Source organism: Embiotoca jacksoni, unplaced genomic scaffold, assembly GCF_022577435.1.
Source record: "Embiotoca jacksoni isolate LCO1_2020_lvr unplaced genomic scaffold, fEmbJac1.0.p SCAF_73, whole genome shotgun sequence".
NCBI lineage: Eukaryota > Metazoa > Chordata > Actinopteri > Embiotocidae > Embiotoca > Embiotoca jacksoni.
The window spans coordinates 204,295-227,500 of record NW_027185429.1 but is presented as its reverse complement, the minus strand read 5'-3'; the positions used below and the strand labels follow the sequence as shown (position 1 = coordinate 227,500).

General features: G+C 42.9%; 1 protein-coding gene and 1 long non-coding RNA gene across 6 annotated transcripts in view; one reads left to right on the top strand and one right to left on the bottom strand.

Moving 5' to 3' along the window:
* LOC138215388 (unconventional myosin-VI-like) overlaps positions 1 to 23,206 on the top strand; it is an 88,819-nt gene that overhangs the window by 7,024 nt on the left and 58,589 nt on the right. For all 5 annotated transcript variants that reach the window (XM_069177514.1, XM_069177513.1, XM_069177512.1 and 2 more), the window contains exons 2-10: positions 8,908 to 9,045; positions 11,736 to 11,805; positions 11,886 to 11,959; positions 12,865 to 12,994; positions 13,507 to 13,612; positions 13,942 to 13,997; positions 14,078 to 14,175; positions 14,664 to 14,828; positions 17,894 to 17,974. In XM_069177514.1, the coding sequence (XP_069033615.1) occupies positions 8,929 to 9,045; positions 11,736 to 11,805; positions 11,886 to 11,959; positions 12,865 to 12,994; positions 13,507 to 13,612; positions 13,942 to 13,997; positions 14,078 to 14,175; positions 14,664 to 14,828; positions 17,894 to 17,974 (897 nt within the window). In that variant the 5' untranslated portion in view covers positions 8,908 to 8,928. The remainder of the gene's footprint in view (positions 1 to 8,907; positions 9,046 to 11,735; positions 11,806 to 11,885; positions 11,960 to 12,864; positions 12,995 to 13,506; positions 13,613 to 13,941; positions 13,998 to 14,077; positions 14,176 to 14,663; positions 14,829 to 17,893; positions 17,975 to 23,206) is intronic.
* Positions 14,867 to 18,032, bottom strand: LOC138215390 (uncharacterized). Its single transcript, XR_011179721.1, has 3 exons — positions 17,897 to 18,032; positions 17,713 to 17,744; positions 14,867 to 17,622 (listed from the first exon to the last, which is right to left on the bottom strand). It is a non-coding gene; the product is annotated as an uncharacterized lncRNA (long non-coding RNA).

Below are 23,206 nucleotides of genomic sequence, written 5' to 3'. Positions count from 1 at the left end.
CAGATTCAGGACCACGTACGTGTTTTCAGCTCACGGCACCTGAAAGCGTCCTGATTGGTGGAGAACACAAAAACCCAAAGTTCTTCATTTCAGTTATTTATTTAAACTTTATTTAAAGTCAGGAGATTACAAAACAGAAACAAAACAAGAAGATAAATTAACAGGTATTCAATAGCTCGATTAAAGACTATATGAAATATTCATTTTTTAAAGGCCAGATTAATTTGACTCCGACCAACTAATCGATGAATCCACCGATGGTTTCAGGTGTTGGATTTATTGGCACGTCAACTGTCCGTCTCCTCGGACCTCTTGTTTCCGTCTGTTTGCACTTTTATTTTTGCTATTTTAAAGTGTTTTTTTTAATATATTTCCTTCCGGTTGTTCCCGTTCGTGTCCCGGTTGTTATATTTAGCTCTCCGCCGGACCTCCACGCTCCGTTGCTATGACGTCTGTTACGTAACTGTACGTCTTCCTCACCGCACTCAGGAACACGTTTTCAGGTGGATGTTTCTTCATGCAAACACTGTGTGTGTGTGTGTGTGTGTGTGTGTGTGTGTGTGTGTGTGTGTGTGTGTGTGTGTGTGTGTGTGTGCGCGTGTGTGTGTGTGTGTTTATTTCCCAGAATGCCTCTGGCTAGACGAGCCGATGCAGCTCTTGTCTCTTTTGATCCTGGTTTGTCTCCGTCCTCTCTGGTATTTTTCGGGGCGTCCGTCCGGGTGTTGAAGGAGCTGCAGCGAGGACGTGACTTCGTAGATTAAAAACAGATCGTGAGAAAACCGAAGAATCACTGAATATTTCACCGTTTTGTCGACGTGATGTGGAAGTCGGAGGAAGCTGCTGGTTTGGTGACTTCCACGATGACGCGGTGTTGTCGGTCTCCGTTGAGGCTCTCCGGATGGTCGCGGTGGGACGGCAGGTTTTATCTCTTCCTTCTCAAACAAACTGTAAAAACAAGAAAAAACTCTTCAGGCTCGATTGTGTTTTTTTTGTCCAAATCGGTGGAACTGTGTCTCTGGCGTCCAGCTTTAACAGAACGAGAGGGATTTGTGCTCCAACCTCAGCGGTGGTGCTCGTTGAGGAAACGCTACGACGGGTCGTATTCGAAGGACCGAGCTGGAAGCGTCGTGTTGGTTGGACGACTTTAATGACGGACAACAAAACGCTTCCAAAACGTCGCAGGTGGAAGTCGAAGCTGCAGTTTCTGTTTTCGGCGAGGCGTCAACGTGAAAGAGACTTCTGACAGGAAGTCTTCGGATCACAGGAAGTACAGAACCACGTGTTGACCCTCCTGCGCCAGCAGTAAGAACTGCGTTTGTGTAATGTTCAACTTTTTTCAACCGCGTGACACATTTTTATTGGTGTTAGACTTCGACTTGGAGGAGGATGACTCGTCAATCTTTAAACTGGATTACGAGGAGTTTTGAACAACGTTAGCTCTTTGGAGAATCCGCCACGATCATCAGGAAGGAGGTCTGACCGAGTGACCTCATGTTGAGGCTTCGAGGCCAACGTGAAGGATTACGCAACACTTTTTAACAGCTTTATAAACCGTCGTTGATACAAGAGTCAAAGAAGATTTTACTGTTAAACAATAAAGTTTACTGTCCTAAGTTAGTATTTAACTACAATACTTTATTAGAGGTGCGAGTCTCCGTCCAGTCGGATAAAAAAACTTAACTACGCAGTAATTCAAAGCACTTGACATTTTTATTTTTAAATAAAAAAACCGGACAAACAAAACCAAAACGTTTTAAGTCAATTATTTGACTCGGGAATCAGGAAAAAAAAAATGCATTCAGTCCATGTGTTCTTGTGGATGTGTGTGTGGTTCTGCTATCTTTGTGAGGACCGCTTCAGACGTGGTTTTAGAGTTTGTGTAGATGAATGTGTGCGGTTTATTTGTGCGTCAGTGAAAGGACGTCCTGGTTGAGGCCGGGGACGGCTGGACGCTGCGATCCTTCACAACTTCAAAGAAAACGTCCAGAACGACGTCTGTCGCTTTGATCGGTTTATTTGTTCGAGGTTTTCGGTTTCTGTTCGATTCAAACGGTGGAACAGAAACAACAAAGACCGAATGTGAAGGACTCGTTTCTTTCTCAGAAGTCTCGACTTGTCACGTCATGATATCACACGCTTCGACTTCTGGTGCAAATATTTCAAACTTTAAAATAAGTGAGTGTTCAGAAGGACGAGCTTTGGAGCAGGAAGAGTTAAACTGTGAAAGGTCTATGATGTGTCCACACCCTGAAACGGGTTTCAGTGGTTCATTTCATCTTTTGTGTTCCTGCTCGTTCACCGACGCCTGAGGAGGAGGAGGAGGGGGGGGGGAGGAGGAGGAGGAGGAGGAGGAGGGAACGTGAGGCCTGTTGACAGAACGAAGACTGATTGTGATTTATTGTGTAAAGATCAGCTGAAAGTTCATCAGGTAGAAACGAGCTTCATTTTCTGCTCGGTTGGACGATAAACGATAAAACGATAAAATGATGAACGATAAAACGATGAATGTTAACGGATGTTCGTCGTCTCCCAGCGAGCTGAAGAAGTCGGATATCTAACGAGGTCGTCGCTTCACGTCGGAGCGAATCGTGTGCTGATGAATTTTCTGCTCAACCGACGTTTCTTTAATATGTTTCACTCATAAATCAATATCAGAGATTAGTCAGATTTTATCTGATAATTCAACTTTATTTATCTAAATTGAATTAGACTCAAAAGGGAGTTCGGTGTTAAACACACTAAATAAGTCAACAAACAAACTCCACCCGGTGCTTATTTCTTAAATTAATAATCATCTTAAATTAGATGGCACCTTTTGTAATAATATATTATTGATGATAAACGAGATATATTTTACTTTATTCAAATAATAATTGTAATTCTATTACTACGAATAACAATAATAATAATTTAAAAAAAACAACCCGTAAAATATAATTAATAATTGACGCATTAATTATAATTTCCATAGTATATGTTTTGTTATAACAACTACAACTATAACAAAAAATAATGTATATTGCTCCTACATTAACAATATTCAAATAAAAGAGCAGACAATTTTATTAACTATTTCATAAAAATAATTAATACTTATTATAATAATGATAGTTTGTCTGTAAAATAATGAGCCGATTTGACAAAAATGTTTCTCGGTGTCCCGTTTACTTAAAAAAATACCTGAAGAATTTGTTACTGCTGACCTCCAGACTTCAGACAAAATACAAAAATGTGCTTCAGATTATTTAATAAAAAGATAAACAGTCTGCCGTGAATTAAAAAAAAAAACACACACCAGTAAATCTGGAACGAGGGAATAAAAAATGACTTTTGTTTCCCAGCCAGGTTGTTCGTACCTCGGAGGGCAACTCTGCGTGTTCGGGTGGTTGCGTGAGAAGATTGTGAAGTAGCACAAATAATTTATATATATTTATATATTTATATAACGAGTCAGCTGCAACACCTGAACACTTGAGACTAAGAGTGCATGAACATCGTGAACCAAACAAAATCATTATCGTAATCAGAGTCTGGAGAAATCTCTGAACACAAGGGACGAAGCTAAAAACCAATATTGGATGGTGGTGATCTTCGGGCCCTCAGGCTGCACTGCATTAAAAACACACTATTCTGGAGTGGAAATCACTGCATGGGCTCAGGAACACTTGTGGAAACCATCGTCTGTGAACACAGTTCATCACCTTCTCTGGGCCCGAGATTAAATGGAAAACTGTCCTGTGGTCTGACAAATCCAAATTTGAAATTCTTTTTAGAAATCACGGACGCTGCATCCTCCGGGCTGAAGAGGAGTGGGACCATCCAGCTTATTATCAGCGTACAGTTCAAAACTCTGCATCTGTGATGGTCTGGGGGTTCATTCTTTTAATTCACATGTAACTTGTTTTTTGGAAACAAAGGTTTTTGGGTTTACATCTGAAACAGAAGGTTGGAAACCACCGCAGCTTTTTATTTGTTTACATTTTTCACACCTCCACAGATCAGAGGAGAAAGTTGAACCCGTCCAGTCGTGTTTCCGTCTCTGCTACTCGGTTTTATTTATTTTTTTTCCTCTCTGTTCACCACGTGAGTCGACCGAACCGTCGTGACAGTGAGCTCTCAGTGAGCCGCGACACTCGTCCAACAATCAGCTGTTTGTGAGCCGCGGAGTGGGTCGAGGGCCCGGTGGGCCGCCGGGCCGCCGGCCCACCGGGCCGCCGCCCGCCTCCGACAGCTCTTCCTCTGCTGCCGTCCTCTGAACGCACAAAGTAGCAGCAGCTGCTGCCGCGACGTACCGACTCAGCCTGGTGTTCGTTACGAGTCCGACTGCTGGAGCTGCTTTCTGGATCTGTTCGTTCGTGAGCAGCAGGTTTTACAACATGACATCATGTGCAGATATTTCCAGCAGCTCCAGGGAATCATAACGTCTCAAACAGCTGGAAATAATGAGCATTTAAAGGGGCGCTACGCTGATGTCACACATTAAAACCTAAGAAAACAGTTGCTTGTTTTGTGCAGACTTTTGACTCGACGTGTTTGACTCGCGGTCCAAAACTCTGTCGCTGCTCTGAAGGCTGGGAAACAAATTAAACAAAAAGCAACATCAGTTTTCATCCATTCAGTCCGATTACGTTTGGAAAGTCCAGAAGAGTTGTTCACGTCGTGGGAAAATTCCCATCAGCAGGTGTTTTTACTTCACATAAACCTGCAAAAAGAAACTTGTATTGAGCCTTTCATCAGAGTATTAACATACAGCATCACTGTGTCCTTTAACAGTCCGGTTTACTTCCTGCTTTCATTCCAGCTCAGCAGAGCAAACAGCTATTTCACCATGAGGCTGTTTGAACATGGAGAGACTTTGAGCTCGTATTCAAATACTAAACCTGTCTGTAGTCGTAGTCAGAGGGCTGTGATGGACAGGCGTGTCCGGGTCCTTTATTCTACAGGAAGGAAAAGTCTTTTCTGAGCAGCAGTGAACCACCAACATGTTGTTTGGGTTCATGTTCCAAAGATCAGAGTTGGAAACGGCAGTTTTAAATAACTCAAGAATTCATTCACTGATTCTGATAAACGCTGACGTGATGACATTTTATATTTCTCAAGAACGCCGTGAGGGAAAACGTTCACTCGGCCTCACGGATGAACCGATTAGAAGCCGGGGGTCAAAGGTCACTGCTACTTCTCGTTCTCCCCGTTCTTGTGAACACGATGCCATAACTGGGGAGCAAGCTTTGTTTTTCGTGTTGATGTTGTGGGAGTCCGGTGATGTCGCCTGACGTCGGGTCTCTGTGGCATTTGTCCCGCCCCTTCTTCATTCTGATTGGACGGCTCGGTAAAAAGGGACGAGTGCAGCGTTTTTTAACTCCCTGCGACCAGAACGAAGTTTTCTAAACATTAAGAGCGCTAGCGTTACAAACAATTTAAAAAATACGCTGCACGTCGGGAAAACGCGAGCTTCTCATCTACTGTTTGTAGATCTGTAAATCAGGAAGAGAATATTCAGTAAATATCCGTCATCATGTGTTCATGCGTGTTGTTTTAAGTGTGTCAGTGACTTGAAGCCGTGTGATGAAGTGACCAAGTGAAAAGCTTTAAATGCACTTTAGAAGAGCTCAGACTTCATTAACCGTCCCTCTGTTTGCTGAAGCCGTCCTCTCTGCCGAGTCTCTTCCATTAACATAATGGACCTCTCTGGGAATCAGCGGCGGGTTTTTGCTCCTCAGCTCCGATTGCATCTTTAATTTGTCACCTGACTGAGGACGTTAACGCTGACAGCTGCAGACACGTGCAGCTAAAGTTGGATTTTAATATTTAGGGCAGCGGCTGGAAATAGATCGCAGCCCTTTTAGTTTTAAAAACCGGTGAATGCAGTCGATGCTTCAGCTCGGCCATCAGCTGACTGCTGCTGCGGTTTGGTGAATTAGCAGCTTCAGACGGGAGGGTTCAGTTTGACTGCAGTCAACCACAAATTATCGAGTCTAAATTTAGCTGCAGTGTCGGGCAGATGTTATATTTAGTCTGGAAATAATCAATAATCATCAGCTTGTTTTACTTCGATGTAGATTTGACTTCTTTATGTGGTGAAGAAACAACACGTCCACCTGCAGCACTTTAATTAAAACATCTGCAGCTTCCAGCTTTAAGATTTCAAACTTTTCTTGACTTTGCTGCTGGTTGGACAAAAAACATTTTATTGACCAAACAACTAATCGATAACAAAAAAACATAATCGGCAGATTAGTAAATAATGACAATAATCTGTTCTCTTTACATTTTTATATAGTAAATATTTTTAGCCTCAACCATTCTGCATTTCAATAATATTTTACTAATAAAACTTTTGTGGTTCTTTTAATCTCCAACTAAAAACACTTAAATAGTCGGTCAACAGGAAATTCATTAACAGCTGTGGTGATAATTAACTCGGCTTTGAATTACCCTTTAAACCAAACTGGGAGGATTTCATGCTTTTTATTCTGTTTTATTTCTTTACAGGGAAATTGATATTAATAATAAAAAAAAAGAAAAAAACCCGGTAGAGATTGAGTAGTAATCCTTCCCAACAACATTCACCTGTTGTTACCGTGGTTACAGCAGGACGTCTGTAGCTTCAGGCTGCATCAACACACTCGTGACGAACACTGTTTGTTGTTGCTCTGGTTGAACCGTTGACCTTTCAGCCACCGTCCACACCACGTGACCTCGTTCACGCTCTTCCTCGAACACCTGCAGCTCTGATGAAGAGGCCGGTGTGCTCCGACGATGATGGTTTCATGTCCCTGATTGATTCTGATCTCAGCGCTCAGATACTGCTGCTCTGTTCAGGCTGATTAAGTTCCCACAGAAAACTCTGCGCTGTTGTTTAAGTTGTGTTTGGCAGGAAGCCCGGCGTGCTTCAGGTCGGATCGCAGTCTCAGCCGAGCTCAGTGAGCCCGAATCCTTCCCGTCGGCGAGGTCACGATGCTCCTTCAGGATTTAACTTTGACTTTGGGTTGATGCTTAAAGTCAGAGCAGAGTTTTAGATGGACTTCACCTGCAGGTTCGACTTTCACTCCAGTTTCACTCGAAAAGTCTGTTTTCAAAGTCACCTGCTGAAAGTTTCTGCAGCAGAACTGCAACTGATGAAGGACTCATCAGTGGTGGAAGAAATGTTTCGTGCTTTTACTTCAGTAAAAGAACTAGACTGGATATAAAAGTCTGGTTTCCAGGTTGGAAAAATGGTTCAGATGCGGAAGTGTCTTCAGCTGCAATACCAGCGAGTGCCACTAGAGGTCGGCTCCAAAAAGCCAAAAAATGCTCCATAGACTCCCATTCAAGAGCTCCTGCAGGTTCAGTCTGTTTTGAATTCATATAAACCACTAAATCTGTTATTTAAATGTTTTAAGAGCCTTTAAACCTCTTTGATTTGACTTTATTAGCTTTTTTTCAAACGACTTCAAATGAATTGCGGCTCTTCTGTATGAAAAGTTTTTACTTCAGAGACTTAAAAAGTTGTTGACATGTTGTATTGAAGTGTCGCTGCGTCTCCTCAGTGTGTTGTTGAGCTGCGTCTCTTCGTGTTGTTCGGAGGCTTCGTGGTCGCCGGCGAAGCGACCGCAGTGTTATTGAGCAGAAGCAGCAGTCGGTCGGGTTACTGGAGGGACGCCGAGGCCGAGCAGCCTGATCATCACCTCCTCTGCTGCTGAGCAGGGAAACAGGTCACGTACCGGTCATTTAAAATGTGGACATGCAGGATGTGTTGTAGGTCATATTAATGTTATAATATATTCATGTTAAAGTCTGATGATGGAGTTTTAGCCCCAATGTGCCTCCATGCAGTCCGATATGCGTGCAGCGATATCTCGAGAACACCTTCAAGGAATTTGGTCAAACTTGGCAAAACCATTCACTTGATGCCAAAGACGAACTGGTTAGATTTTGGAGGGCAGAGGTCAAAGTTCAAAGTCACTGTGACCTCACGTTCCCCTCATCTGTCTTGTGAACGCAATATATCGAGAACGCCTCGAGGGAATTAGTTCACATTTGGCAAAAACATTCACTTGGTACCAACGATGACCTGATAGGATTTTGGTGTTTAAGGGACAAAGGTCAAAGGGCAACGTCACATTAACCCATGCTTTATGAATGCAATCAATCAGGAACCCCTTGAGGGAATTTCTTCAAATTTGTCACAAATGTTCAGTTTGGCTCAGCAATGAAGTGTTTAGAGTTTGGAGGTCAAATGTCAAAGTCACTGTGAGTTCAATATCTATGTTGGTTTGGACAGATATACACATAAACTACAACTTGAGTGGTTAGTGGTGGCGTACAGTCTGAACCTGAAACTCTAAAACGCTTCCTGATCGGATCAAACGTGTATTTACCGTAAAACACGGCGGTTCAAAGCGAGTGACTCACTCGGCTATAAAACGACTGCCGAGCAAAGTGCAGTATTGATGTGCAGACCGCTCGTCCGGCAGCCGTTCATTACTCCCCACCTCGGATGTTTCCATGAACACGAGCCACCGGAGGCCGAACGGACCACAAACGACCAGCGTGTGAGGAAACAGGGAAAACCAGAGGTGGACTGTTTACAACGCAAAATACAACACAAAACTATGACTTCACCGGGTTAAAGTGTTTCAGCAGTGACTAATATGAAATATGATGATGGTGTCGTAAAATGAATCGCAAATATTTGAAAGGCTATTAATCATCTTGACTTCCTGTAACACATTTGAATTTCAAAGCTTTATTGCGTTGTATCCTCACAGACAGGACTCTGAGTATTGTCCTGTTGCCTGTGTTTGTCGTTGTTGTTTGATGGATCCTCCTGTTTGCAGAGGAAAATCAGTAATTGCAGACATCTTTGCATGTATTTTCATTGAGTTGGGCTCATAAACCGACGGACTGTCGTGTTGTGTTCTGCAGAACCTTCAGAGCGCCGCTGCGATGGAGGATGGGAAGCCGGTGTGGGCGCCCCACCCAGCGGACGGGTTCCAGCTGGGAACCATCGTGGACATCGGAGCGGACAGCCTCACCATCGAACCTCTCAAACAGAAGGGAAAGGTGAGACAAAGGATCTGTTTTCTGTCAGCGTTTCTGTTGCAAAGCATGATGGGAAATGTAGTCGTTCACCTCCTAACAGGAACTTCAGAACAGTTTACGCTGTATTTGTCTTGTTGCAGTGTTTGAATGTCCAGTGAGAGTTTAAATTTTCCGAAAGGTCTGTGTGATACGTTAATGTGGGAAGCAGCTGATTATTTAATTCGGTACTGGAAATCACTGCGTGGGCTCAGGAACACTCGGCTGTAAGCGGGCGCATTGAAGATTTTCAGTTCCCCAAAATCTGATGTTTCTCAGCTCCAGTTTCAGGTCCATCACAAATGTTCACGTAGCAGAGGTCACGTTAACGTGCTGATGTTGACCAAGGGACGACACTTGGCTGTGTTGCATTGTGGGTAATGTTGGTGACAAGACATTTATGAGAAGGATCGTTACCACGCAGCACTAAGAGGTGATAAAAGCCCCGTTTAAGAGACCCGCTCTGCTTCGCTCTTTTACCTGCAGCGTGTTAATGATTTAAAGTGACACTTCATCTGGTGTTGAGGAGGACGCCGTCGCCGAGTCGGCGCTCCACCTGCGGCCGCGGCGCCGCGCAGCCTGCAGCTCTAATGCGACGGAGTGCAGCGTTAATCTGAAGTCGAGTGGCTCTTCACGGCGAGACAAACATGCCTCCTTTGATTTTCTCTCTCCGCCCCGTGTTCGCCGCTAATTCACTTTTCCGCTGGATCAGGCGCCACATCGCCCCTCAGCAAAGCTTTTAATGCCCCTCGGAGCACGTTGCCGCGGTAACGCCGGAGCTTTGTGCGCCCGTCTCGGTGATCTGTCCCCTGGTAAAAGGGGCCTCAGTGCCTGAGCGTCCTCGCTAATTCTGTTTGCCGTCGGCCCGTAAAACCCGGGACCGTCGGTTTAACGGGAACTCGAGTGTCGGGGTCGACGGTGTGTTTGTTCGGTGACGGCTGTCAAACTCAGACGGAATATTTAAAGTGGAAAAGTCCATTTTTTGTTGTGTTCAGCAGCGCTAGTGGCTGTAAAGGTCTTCGTGCACGGCTGCTGCTTCTTTGTTTTCTTAATATTTTGCTGAATGTAATTTCAGAGAGTTTGTCGTGGGACTGACGGGTCAGCTGATGTTTTACGGGAACGTATCGCGGCAGCAGGTTTACAGCGTCGTTACGAGCTCTCCGTGATCGCTGACTGTATCCGGGAGTATTTCCTCCACCTGTTTAATACTCTGATCTTTGCACGTTTGCACCACAAACGGCTGCATATGAATCTGACTGGGCCTCCCGGCATTAAAGGACAACTGTGTAAATCCCACGTCTCAAATATCACACTGGAAACGGCTGCAGGGGATTTTCCGGAGTCCGATAGGTGCTCGGATATTTTCTCAGAGCTGCATTTCCAGCGCTGTTATCAGATTTTCTTCTGGTTCACTTTAACGAGAGTTTCATGTGTCGAACGCCAAAGAAATAAAAGAACATATAATCCAGAATCCTTCAGAGGTTTTTTGTTTTAATCAAAGATGTTGAATTTTACACCAACGTTTCTTTTAGTTGATGACTACATTTTTTGTTTCTGCGAGAGCCTCAAAGTCAGATAAAAGTCACTGCAGGCACGAAGGCAGCGACGTTGTCCTCAGGTGGGGTCGTCACGGCAACGCTCAGACTGTAACACCTGATTTTGTTCCTCGAGGTCGTAGAAAATGAGCCTCGATGAGAATCTGTTTCCCTGAGTTTTGTCTCCCAGGACCCGTCAGTCATTTCACAGGTGGAGGTGGTGCCGAGCCTGGGAAGCGTTTCCCGGGAGTTCAGGGCAGAAATGCTTTCTGGGTATTTCTACAGTCCGCCCGCTGCGTTACAAACAGAGACTCTTCAGATCTGTTGTCAGAGCGAGTTTCCGGGAACCGAACAATGTCCCGTCTGTCCGGTCGTCCCGCTGCAGCCGGTTGGTGCCGGGGTGGCACGATGTGCTCACTCGCTGGCAGACGTCCCGGGATGGACGTCAGGAGACAGAAAACATGATACGGTCATTCTATCGCTCTTTGTGTCCACCGTTTGATCTGTGATGAAGAAGATTACTTCAGAGGGCATCAGATATTTAAAGAGGCACCTTTATGTTGTAACTCCAGTTCTCAGAGTGACGACGACCACAGAGGACACGGCTCGCAGAAAAGATTGAGACAGAGATGTTTGTTTTGTTAATAAACTTTTATTGTGGCGGGTCAGATCTGTTGATGCGCATGGACGAAGCGAGCTGGCTCGGTTGCCAGTAGCAACAGTTTATGTTAGTCCGGTGACTGAACTCTTTTTACTACAGGGTGGAAAGTTGTGTTTGTTTCCTTCTCCGGGGTAGAACGTAGTGAAGAGGAACCTCAGCGTGTGTTTGACATGTCGGTTCTGTCGGAGACGGACGGTGAATAATGCAGAGCGGCTGTCGGGTCTCCGTCTCCGTCTCCGTCCGATCCGGTTACCTCCAAATTATTCATCGTCTCTGCAGCAGCTGGAGGAGACGCTTAAAAAATAAAACCCCACCCGAGGCCTGAAATCATCCTCGAGAGCAAGAAAATCAACAAACTGAAATAAATGTTCCACTTTAGTGGCACAGAACTTTTGTTTTGTGTTAGATTATAGATTATAATCCACTTCTTCTAGATTTTAAAGGTTTATTTCCTGAAAACACGACTTGTCGTCCCGCAGACGTTCCTGGCTCCCATCAACCAGGTGTTCCCCGCCGAGGACGACGTCAACAAACACGTGGAGGACAACTGTGAGTTTCAGCAGCTCGTCGCCGAGAAGCTTCGTCTTCGTGCCTTTGTTGTAACTCGTCGTCCCGTTTGTGTCCTTCAGGCTCTCTGATGTACCTGAACGAAGCCACGCTGCTCAACAACGTCCGCATCAGATACAGCAAAGACAAAATCTACGTAAGCTCGTTCTTTTATTCACACAATTTCTGCTCTCGCATGAATTCTGTTTTTCTGTTGTTGCTGAACTTGAACTTCTGACATGATGCAACGCGGCATTATCTGCTGACGAAGCAAAACATCTGCTGCAGGATCAGCAGGAAATGTGTGTTTGTTTGAACCTGCCTGCAGCACCTTCGGGTGGAGCTCACACACTCACACACACACACACTCACACACACACACACACACACACACACACACACTCACACACTCACTCACACACACTCACTCACTCACTCACTCACTCACTCACTCTTGCAGACACATTGCTTCCACCGATTTATAATCTCATAACAAAATCTGTTTTACACTTTTACACAGTTTTATGTATAAAACTAAATTTATTAGTTGTTGGAATGAAAGCAAAAAATCTCCAGAACACTCAATAACTAATATTAATGAATTTCCCTTATCTTTAATTCAAACTTTAATATAAACTCAGTTCATTTGAACTCGAAAAGCAAGAAGTAAACATCAAATAGACCTCAAATCTCTTCACTTTACTACGATTTAAAAACGCTTCCAGCATTTCTCTTCACTTCAAAATGTCCTAAAATTCAAAGAAGAATAAACGAGCTCAAAGAACAAGTGGACACACCAGGACTCATAAACTCAAACTCATAAACTCACCTCACTTCCTCCTGAGGGATCAGCTGATCCCTGCTGGAGTCGGACGCAGTGCACGCTGACATCTAGTGGCTGTCTGACTGCACTGCAGGTTTCTAAGGCTGAATCAGGATCAGCTGTTGCTTCAGAGAGTTTGTGAGGTTTGATGAATGAGTCCTCAGACAACAACAGAACAACTGCTGTAATAAAAAATGCTCCTCTTCCTCCTCCTCCTCCTCCTCCTCTTCCTCTGCCAGACGTTTGTGGCCAACATCCTGATCGCTGTCAACCCGTACTACGACCTCCCGAAGCTCTACGCTCCGGACACCATCAAGCAGTACCGGGGTCGCTCGCTGGGCACGCTGCCGCCGCACGTCTACGCCATCGGTGAGCGAGCAGTCACACCACTTAAAATAACTAGTTGCTTCAAATAATATACCTTTTTATTTTTTAAAGTTACTCATTCACATCATTTTTTTTAATGTTCTTAAAGTTACTTATTCACAGCACTTAAAAAATAAAATAAAAAAATTAAGCTACTTTTTTTATAATAGTAGTCATAAACAAACATTGGCTTCCCAGTAATAACAGAGAAAATGGGAAAGCGTGGAGACTAGTGATAACAATACTGATAATAGTAATTAATTATAACTGATAAAATAAGTAATAAAGCGTTATGTAAAAAAAAAAAAAAAAAATAAAACTGATAAAAAAGTAAGATTAGATAAAGTGTGGACATAAAGAGTGAGAGTGTGTGTTGCACCTCCTGCTGCAGTTTTTCATGTGTCCACTAGGTGTCAGTGAGCGCTCAGATATCCCACCGTCCCCTGAACACCACAGGACTGATGATATTAAAGGAGAAATAAACTGTGTGTGTGTGTGTGTGTGTGTGTCACCAGCTGATAAGGCCTACAGGGACATGAAGGTGCTGAAGATGAGCCAGTCCATCATCGTGTCGGGGGAGTCCGGCGCCGGCAAGACCGAGAACACCAAGTTTGTTCTGAGGTGAGGAAGACTGCCTTCAACCGACGCGTCTTCATCACTCAGAAGAAAATCATCTTTATTTCATAATCAGTCACTTTGATTTAGATTTATTCTTTCATCATTTAAATCTCGCCTTGGTTTCTTTAAAACAGTCTCTTTTAATTTGATTTGATATGTTTGAGGTCTGCAACTAATTCTGATTTTAATTATTGGTTCATCTGCTGTTAATTTCATGATTTATTGTTTGTTTTCTTCATAAATTGTCAGAAAAATAATTAAAATACCTGTTGTACTTAATAAAAAGCTCAAAGTAATCGTCTTAAAATAATTTCTCTCGTCTTTTCTTACAGATACTTGACAACCTCGTACGGAACCGGTCAGGACATCGACGAGAGGATCGTGGAAGGTAACATCACGTTTAGAATATAAACATATTTCATGTTCATTCCTGTTTGAAATCGGAGTTTGTAACTCGACCTCCTGCAGCGAACCCCCTGCTGGAGGCTTTCGGAAACGCCAAGACCGTCCGGAACAACAACAGCAGCCGCTTCGGGAAGTTCGTGGAAATCCACTTCAACGAGAAGGTGATCCCGACTTTTATAACGTCGGCTTTAAACTCTTTAAACAATCTGCGAACGATGAGAAGCAATGAATTAAAAATGACGCCCGATAGCTTCAGTTATAAAAACATGAGTAAACTGTTTATGTTGATCTTCAGGGACACTTTTGTTTTGCATTCATAAATAAACGGTGTTTCCTGCATCGCCTCACATGCTGACACCGCAGAAACCCAACAGTAACGAGGTCTAACCTCCTGCAGCTATCATTTGTCTCTTTTGCTGCAGTATCTGCAGACCTGCATCTGTTCTATGAATCAGAATATTTCCATGTTTCCAAACTTCCTGCTTCATTAACTGCAATTTAACGTAGAATTTCCTGGTATTTTATTCACGTTTCCATTTGTAATTTTTTATATTGATATATATCTCTCAGGCTTTGGGGACGACACAGACTGACACGTGCAATAAAAAGAGTTGAAGGTATTGAAGGTTTTCCGTGTCTCCCGTGTCAGAACACCGTGGTGGGAGGCTTCGTGTCGCACTACCTGCTGGAGAAGTCGAGGATCTGCAGGCAGAGCTCGGAGGAGAGAAACTACCACATCTTCTACCGCCTGTGTGCCGGAGCCACCGAGGACATCCGGCAGAAGTTCCACCTCAGCTCTCCGGACACGTTCAGGGTACGAACGCTCGCAGGTTTATCTCAGAGGGCATCACATCTGTTACTTCAACGAAAACTAAAACGATAATGATCACGATTACTTTTTTTTAATTTTTTTTTTATTGGATTTGACTCAAACCTGCCGACCGGTTTTTAGCATTAAGGGTTGATTGAAGTTTTGTGGTGGAAGAAGACTGACTTGTGGAAAACATTCCTGAAACTGACCTGCAGAAATTCACTTGAAAGAAAAAGTCACAAAACTCAAAACGGGAATGTTTCTGTCTCCGTCTGATGCTTGTTGTTTCTGTTATGAACACCAGAGGGCAGCACTGAGCTCCATCTGGCTGCTGTGCTCTCTGTCCTGAGTTTATCGTGTGTGTGCGTGTGTGTGTGTGTGTGTGTGTGTGCGTGTGTGTGTGTGCGTGTGCGTGCGTGTGCGTGCGTGTGTGTGTGCGTGTGTGTGTGTGTGTGTGTGTGTGTGTGTGTGCGTGTGTGTGTGAGGTCTGCTGTTCAAATTAAATTATTGATCTTTGATCTTTCGTCAGTCAGCGCTCTAATAAAAGACGAGAAATCAGAGGATCTAACGGCCAAACATTTTTTTGATTAAGTTCCATTTAAAAAAAAATGTATTAGAGTTTCTGTGACGTCATCCAGTAAAGTCACATAAACTCTTCTAAAGTCAGATTTCTCTTTCCTCATCTGATTCCTTCAGAAAAGCGCTGAATCATGTTAATCTTTATGAAGCAGGAGAACAGAAAACATCTTTCCTTCCTCCCCTTCTTTATTGGCAGCTTCTCTATTCAAGAGTGTTTTTTTCCTCCCTGCTGACGTCCTCCTGCAGCTTATTTCTCCTCCTGAAGTCCCATCAGCAGCTTCTAAAGGCTTCATATATCCTCCACGTGTCCTCCCTCCGGTGGGGAGAGAGGAAAAGAAATATTCACTTCAGTTCTTATAAAGCTTCTAATGGCTGTGGAGGACCGAGATGAACTCCAGGAGAGTCGTTTTGTGTCCTGCAGGGAGGCGCGAGCAGCGTTCAGGTTCCTCCAGGGCGTTTTTAACCAAATCTATAAAGTGCAGATAAGACAAGAAAGAGCAGCGAGAGGTGCGTGTGCAGAGTAACTGAAGTAAATGAGAGAAGACATGCAAGAAAAATAAATGTGTCGAGGAGATTTCTGCTTTTAGATCGGTTGAAGAAGGAAACGATGCGGGAAGGACGGAAAGAAATCAGAAAGGATGAAGAGTTAAAGGAAAAATGACAGGATGTAAGGAGGCGAACAAGGAAAGATAAAAGAGGAGAAGTAAGAGAAGTTAAAGTGGGAAGGAAGGATGTTGGGAAACAAAGGAAAGAAAAATCAAAAAAACACAAGTAATTAATTATATGGAAATGTTACTCGGCAACCAAGTTTTTAAGATCACAGCCCTCATGTAATTATCAAAACCTATGATGGTTTTGATAATTATAACTGAGGTTTCAAAGAATTGTTTGACACCCTGTTTTTTTCAATGCGGACTACTTCGAAAAAAAAAGTGGATTTCACAACTGTGCAATTTTGCGATTTATTTTTAAGGTGGATGTGGGCGGGGCCTATCCCAGCAGATGCAGCTGTATTGAAGGAACGCGTGGATGTACAGTATTTGAATGTGACGTTGGTGCTTGGACCCCCAGAAGTAAACAAATATGAATTAAAAAGCAAACTAGAAGTATAAAAGGAGGTTTAAGGGACAAAGAAAGAGTAAAACGGCAGGAAACCAACAGAAATCAGAAAAAAGTGAGTTGAATAAGGAAGAATGGAAAAGTGAAGGTAGGAGAGGACATAAAGGACATAAAGGACCCTTATGTCCATCTGTCCAAATGAGAGAAAAACTAAACGACCGGCGTCTCTTCTCCCGACGACACCTGGAGGTTCATCAGAGGCGTCGTTACCTCGTTTCTCTGCATTCAGCAGCTGCTGGAGAACCATTACAACCACAGTTAGTCACTGGGGGGGGGGGGGAGGGGGGTAAAACAAACAGTGGGACGGTAGAGGACGACCCGTGAAGCAGCCTGATGGAGCCCGATACCACCGGACACCTTCAGAGGACTCTGCAGAGTCCAGACCTCGAAGGACCAGCCGACCGTCGGAGAGCTCGTCGCTGCTGTTGAAAGACTCTGTGGAGAAACTCGTCTCTCTGCAGTATTTCCAATAATAAGAACGTTCATGATAGTTTTGTTTGCGCGGCACTTTTCTAGCAAAGGGCACAAAGTGTTTTCCAGCGCAGGAAAAACTCAGTGAAAAAGACAAAATACAAATTACACAAAAGAACCAATAAAAGACATGAAAGCTAAACGATCAGAGTTCTCATGCGGGATTTAAAAGCCGAGACGGCGTCGGCTGAACTGAATACTAACTACAGACGAGAGAGAAATCAAAGGCGCTGAGAGTCCGGAGGAATAATGATACCAAACTGGCTTTTATCGTCGTACCTCAAAGGACTTCTTCCTTTTGTTCGGCCCTCGACTTCCACACAACAACTTTGTCCTCTGAGTGCGATTGGAAAAGAAAACATTCGGTTTTTGTTCCCCGACCGAAGAAAAACAGAGTTTTCCTTCTTTAAAGCTGCCAGACGACATCACTGTTCTTCAACAGCAGAAATTGATCGCTTCTCCACTTCAGCTGCGACGCAAACACAGACTTTACGTGAGCGTGGACGTCGTCTCCGGGGCTCCGTGGGTAACGTGCTTTAACGTGTAATACCACCGAGGGCCACTAGGGGCTGGCTCCAAAAACCCTCCGTCTCCAACAGACTTCATTCAAAAAGCAGCAACTTCACTCCTGAAATGAAAGAAGTCAGTAAATGTTTTCCACAAGTCATCATGGTGTCATGAGATAAATATAATAATAAGTGTTTAAAAAAAAAATCACGTTCTTCTTTCTCTTCTTGAAAACTTGAAAATCTGCATCAAAATTAAAAAACAAACTGTGAAATCCCACGAGGATTGTGATCGTTTAAAGAAATGCAGACGAGTGTTTTGATGTTATTTCAGCCTGACGATGATATTTTATCTTTTAAACGTGATGTTTGTTTGCTCTGTTTTTCTTACAGTACCTGAACCGAGGATGCACTCGCTTCTTCGCTTCCAAAGAAACCGACAAGAAGATCCTGCAGAACCGCAAGAGTCCGGAGGTACGGTACCGACGAGCCGCTCAGTGCTCCGCTTCAACTCTTCTGTTTGAACCCCGTCTGCAGCAGAAGCAGATAGAAGCTCAAACTAGAAGTCGTCGCCCTTCAGGCTGTAAGAAAGGAAACTCCATGAGCTCCTCGTTAAAGCTGACTCGGCAGATTCATTTCAGATTTACTGCCTCCTCCCGCATCTGTTTTTCTCCTCACGGGTTTTTTTTTCTCAGCTCCGTCCGAGTGTCGCCGTTCGTCCGCCGTTCGAACGAAACAAAACAAATGAACTGAAATTAGAACTTTTTAAGGGATATATAAAAAGTTTTTATCAACAAATACAAACAAAGCAATCGGGTGAAAGATGGAAAATCTTGCTGGTTTACTGTAAAGTGTTCTGCGAGGTGTCGAATCGGTGAAGCTCCGAATGACGAACACGTTCAATCAAAATCTAAATTTAACCTTCGACACGTTGTCGTTTCATGTTTCTCTGAGACTTCTTTATTCTGCTGAATGTGCAGCAGCTGCAGAGAACAAGTAAATACAACCGTCTCCAACCAACTAAACCAAAGACGGGGAAAGACACCCGTCACCGTGGCAACCGCACGCAACAAAGACAGCGACAGCTGTTGCTCGTACAAGCATTTCAAGAAAGGGAAAAAAAATAAATTAAGAATACAGGACAAAAACAACCATAAATCAGGCGACTAAAACGCTTCCTGCAAGAAAACCACAAAATCAGCGGCCAAAAATATAATAGAAGTATAACAATAAAACTATAAAACATCATGTAACCGTGGAAGAGTGGTCAGACTCTTTCTTTCTACTTTGACAAAATGAAAGAGTCCGCGTGTTTCCTAACATTCATTCACATAGCTGAGCTCCACCCAAACCAGCTGCTTTTATTTGAAAAATAACAAATCATCCTTTTAAAAGTGTCTCCAAGGTTTTTCATTAAAAAAATTTAAAAAATAAACGTTTGACGAGCAGTTTTTTAGGAAGTGATTTGAAGACAAAAAAAAAACAGTTGATGCAACACAAAAAAATCTGTTTGTTCCACCTCTGGATGTTTTAGTGACTTATTAAAACCTCTGGATGTTTTAGTGACTTATTAAAACCTCTGGTTGTTTTAGTGACTTATTAAAACCTCTGGTTGTTTTAGTGACTTATTAAAACCTCTGGTTGTTTTAGTGACTTATTAAAACCTCTGGATGTTTTAGTGACTTATTAAAACCTCTGGATGTTTTAGTGACTTATTAAAACCTCTGGTTGTTTTAGTGACTTATTAAAACCTCTGGATGTTTTAGTGACTTATTAAAACCTCTGGATGTTTTAGTGACTTATTAAAACCTCTGGTTGTTTTAGTGACTTATTAAAACCTCTGGATGTTTTAGTGACTTATTAAAACCTCTGGATGTTTCAGTGACTTATTAAAACCTCTGGATGTTTCAGTGACTTATTAAAACCTCTGGATGTTTTAGTGACTTATTAAAACCTCTGGATGTTTTAGTGACTTATTAAAACCTCTGGATGTTTTAGTGACTTATTAAAACCTCTGGTTGTTTTAGTGACTTATTAAAACCTCTGGTTGTTTTAGTGACTTATTAAAACCTCTGGACGTTTTAGTGACTTATTAAAACCTCTGGATGTTTTAGTGACTTATTAAAACCTCTGGATGTTTCAGTGACTTATTAAAACCTCTGGATGTTTTAGTGACTTATTAAAACCTCTGGTTGTTTTAGTGACTTATTAAAACCTCTGGTTGTTTTAGTGACTTATTAAAACCTCTGGATGTTTTAGTGACTTATTAAAACCTCTGGATGTTTTAGTGACTTATTAAAACCTCTGGATGTTTTAGTGACTTATTAAAACCTCTGGTTGTTTTAGTGACTTATTAAAACCTCTGGACGTTTTAGTGACTTATTAAAACCTCTGGATGTTTTAGTGACTTATTAAAACCTCTGGATGTTTTAGTGACTTATTGACTTATTAAAACCTCTGGTTGTTTTAGTGACTTATTAAAACCTCTGGACGTTTTAGTGACTTATTAAAACCTCTGGACGTTTCAGTGACTTATTAAAACCTCTGGCCGTTTCAGTGACTTATTAAAACCTCTGGATGTTTTAGTGACTTATTAAAACCTCTGGATGTTTTAGTGACTTATTAAAACCTCTGGATGTTTTAGTGACTTATTGACTTATTAAAACCTCTGGATGTTTCAGTGACTTATTAAAACCTCTGGACGTTTCAGTGACTTATTAAAACCTCTGGTTGTTTTAGTGACTTATTAAAACCTCTGGTTGTTTTAGTGACTTATTAAAACCTCGACGTTTTAGTGACTTATTAAAACCTCCGGACGTTTTAGTGACTTATTAAAACCTCTGGTTGTTTTAGTGACTTATTAAAACCTCCGGACGTTTTAGTGACTTATTAAAACCTCTGGTTGTTTTAGTGACTTATTAAAACCTCTGGATGTTTCAGTGACTTATTAAAACCTCTGGATGTTTCAGTGACTTATTAAAACCTCTGGCCGTTTCAGTGACTTATTAAAACCTCTGGATGTTTTAGTGACTTATTAAAACCTCTGGACGTTTTAGTGACTTATTAAAACTGGGATTCCTCGGCGCTCCTGTAATCTCCACGTCTTCACCCAGCGAACGTTTTAATTAGCGGCGGACGGACTGCTGGCCTTTGATTCATTATGCACACGTCATCCATTACTGCTGCGGCGTGGCTTCTCACCGCAGTGCAGCGTTATTAATTATTATCGCCATTACGGAGATCGCGGACACTCGATCGCAGCTCGCTGCTCAAAATCGAAGAAAGATTCTGCTGAGGCTCATAAATTCAATTCATAATTAAGTTCATCACTTTCTGAGACGTAGATCTGCGGCGCTCTGCCTCATCATCCTATACATAAATAATCGGAATCCGTTTTTTATATTTTCATCACGTACAAAGCTGTTAATTACGTCTCAACGAATTAATGTCAGCGACTGTATTGTGCAGTAAATAAAAAAAAAACTGGAGGAAATAACCTTCATGAAACTTTACAAACACATTGGGAGGGAGGAACCGAGAACCTTTTAGGCACTTTTTTTTTTTTTAGCTCCTCCCCCTTGTAGGTGTTCTCCCTGTTACAATCACAGACTGAATATAAAAGAGTTCGTAGCTTCAGGTCTGTAAAATGGTTCTGATCCAGAAGTGTCTTCAGCTGCAATACCAGCGAGTGCCACTAGAGGTCGACTCCAAAAAGCCTCCGGCTCCATAGACTCCCATTCAACTTCTCTCATCAAATCCAAAGTGAATAAAATGTGTCCATCAGTTATCTCGGTGTTGTTAGCTAAAGTCACTCCTTCTTATTAGTTTTCTGGAGGTCCATCTGAAAATAATCCCTCATTCATTAGAAAAGAAGATTCAAGAAGACCTGTTTTTGGGGGCGTGTCTGTTTGATTGACAGGCCTGTGGTGCAGTCAGGTTACAGCTATCGGTGGGCGGGACGTAGTATCGTCAGGTTTCCAATCAGATCGATCAGATCCACCGCTGGCTCCTCCCCCAGCTCGTCCAAATATGGTCACTTCCTGCTCCAAACCGCTCCGAACTAACAAAGATGGTGACGGACAGAATCTGAACTGGAGGATTCATAACGTTCACAAACCAACGATGATATCACTGATGGATGATGACATCACTGATGGTTGATGACCTCACTGCTGGCTGCTGATTGGCTGAGACACTTTTGAGTCCTTTGATGTTCTTACTGTGACAGTCAGCTGACTCTAGTTGAGATTCAGATCTGAGTCCATGTTTTGTGTCTTTTATTGTTACTAATTGACTTTTAATTGTTTCTCCTCGTCTCATAAAAACAAAGACTTCCAAGTTTTATTGCGGCTCAACTGAAGCAAACAGAAAATAAAATAGAAAATTTACATGAAAAATAAGCTTTAGAGGAGCTCCACTTTGATTTCTTGCAGCGAGCGTGAGTTTCGAGTGTCAAACTGTGGAGACACAAAGAAAAAAAACAGCAGAATTAAACGTTTTCTGGAAGCACGACGCATCCTTTTGTTATTACAACTACCTGAAACGATTGTTTCGAGAACGGCTGGAGTTTTTACCCGAGGAAAAGATCTCCGAAAATGTTGTCTGTTTATCTCATGACCAGACCTGGGACAGGGACTCGGGGTGGTGGTGGTGGTGGTGTGTGTGTGTGTGTGTGTGTGTGGGGGGGGGGGGGGTATATTTGCCGGGAGTGTATATTTGCCGCGGTGTAAAATCTGATAACGTCCGGGATCGCAGACAAATATCCCGCATTAACTTTGAAGTGGCCTCGAGATGAGAGGAGATAGAAACCGCCGAGTCGGCGGCTGCAGGCTGAGTTCAGGTGTGTTCAGGTGTTCTGGGCTGTGATCACTGATGATGTGCTGTGTGTCTCCTCGCTGCTCCGTCTCGGGTCCCTCAGGACGACCAGGTGATTCGCTGCCTGTGTTTGAAAGTTCACCTCTTCTCCGACGACGCATGCAGACTTTCACCTCCTCGAGTGCTTCGTGTTCCTTCTTTCTTTGCTGTGTAGAAGAAGTCGAGCGTTTGCTGCCGTCGTGTCTCAGAGTGTCACAGTGCGATCAAGAAGTTCCCGTTGCACCTGAACAGAGCACGGAGATCACCGTGCTGCGTTCAGGAACGCTCTCGTTGTTGTACGTTCTTGTTCTCCACGAGCTCCAAAATCCCCCAAAACCGTTTTCAGTGTTCAGAATTAAATCGTTTTTTTTTTTTCTTCTGCAAACTCAACTGATCAAAAACCAACATGACTAATATTTCCCTTCTCAACAGCTGATCTCAGAACAAAACTAGAAAATACCCAAAGAGCACAAATATTCACGTTTAAACTTTAAATAATAGAAACGGTGAAAATTTACACAAATAGAAATATACACAATAAAAGTAAACGATTTCTTCATAAAAATGCACCAGCAGGATTTTGTTTAATGTCCTTAATATCTTATGCTATTGAAGCCGTTATTCATCTTTCAGCCAGCAGGGGGCAGAAAAACGGCAAGAAATTATTTATGCAACAAAAACCAGCACTTTTTATTCCACTTTGTCAAATTTCCTTTAAATCTTTGACTTTTTGAGACTTCCTGCTGACAGATGAAAACAAACAAACACTTCCTCTCCGTGTGAAGTAATGACGCATAAATAAAACGCCCTCCGTGGGTTTCCGTTGACGTTCCCACGCTGCGCTCGAGGCGA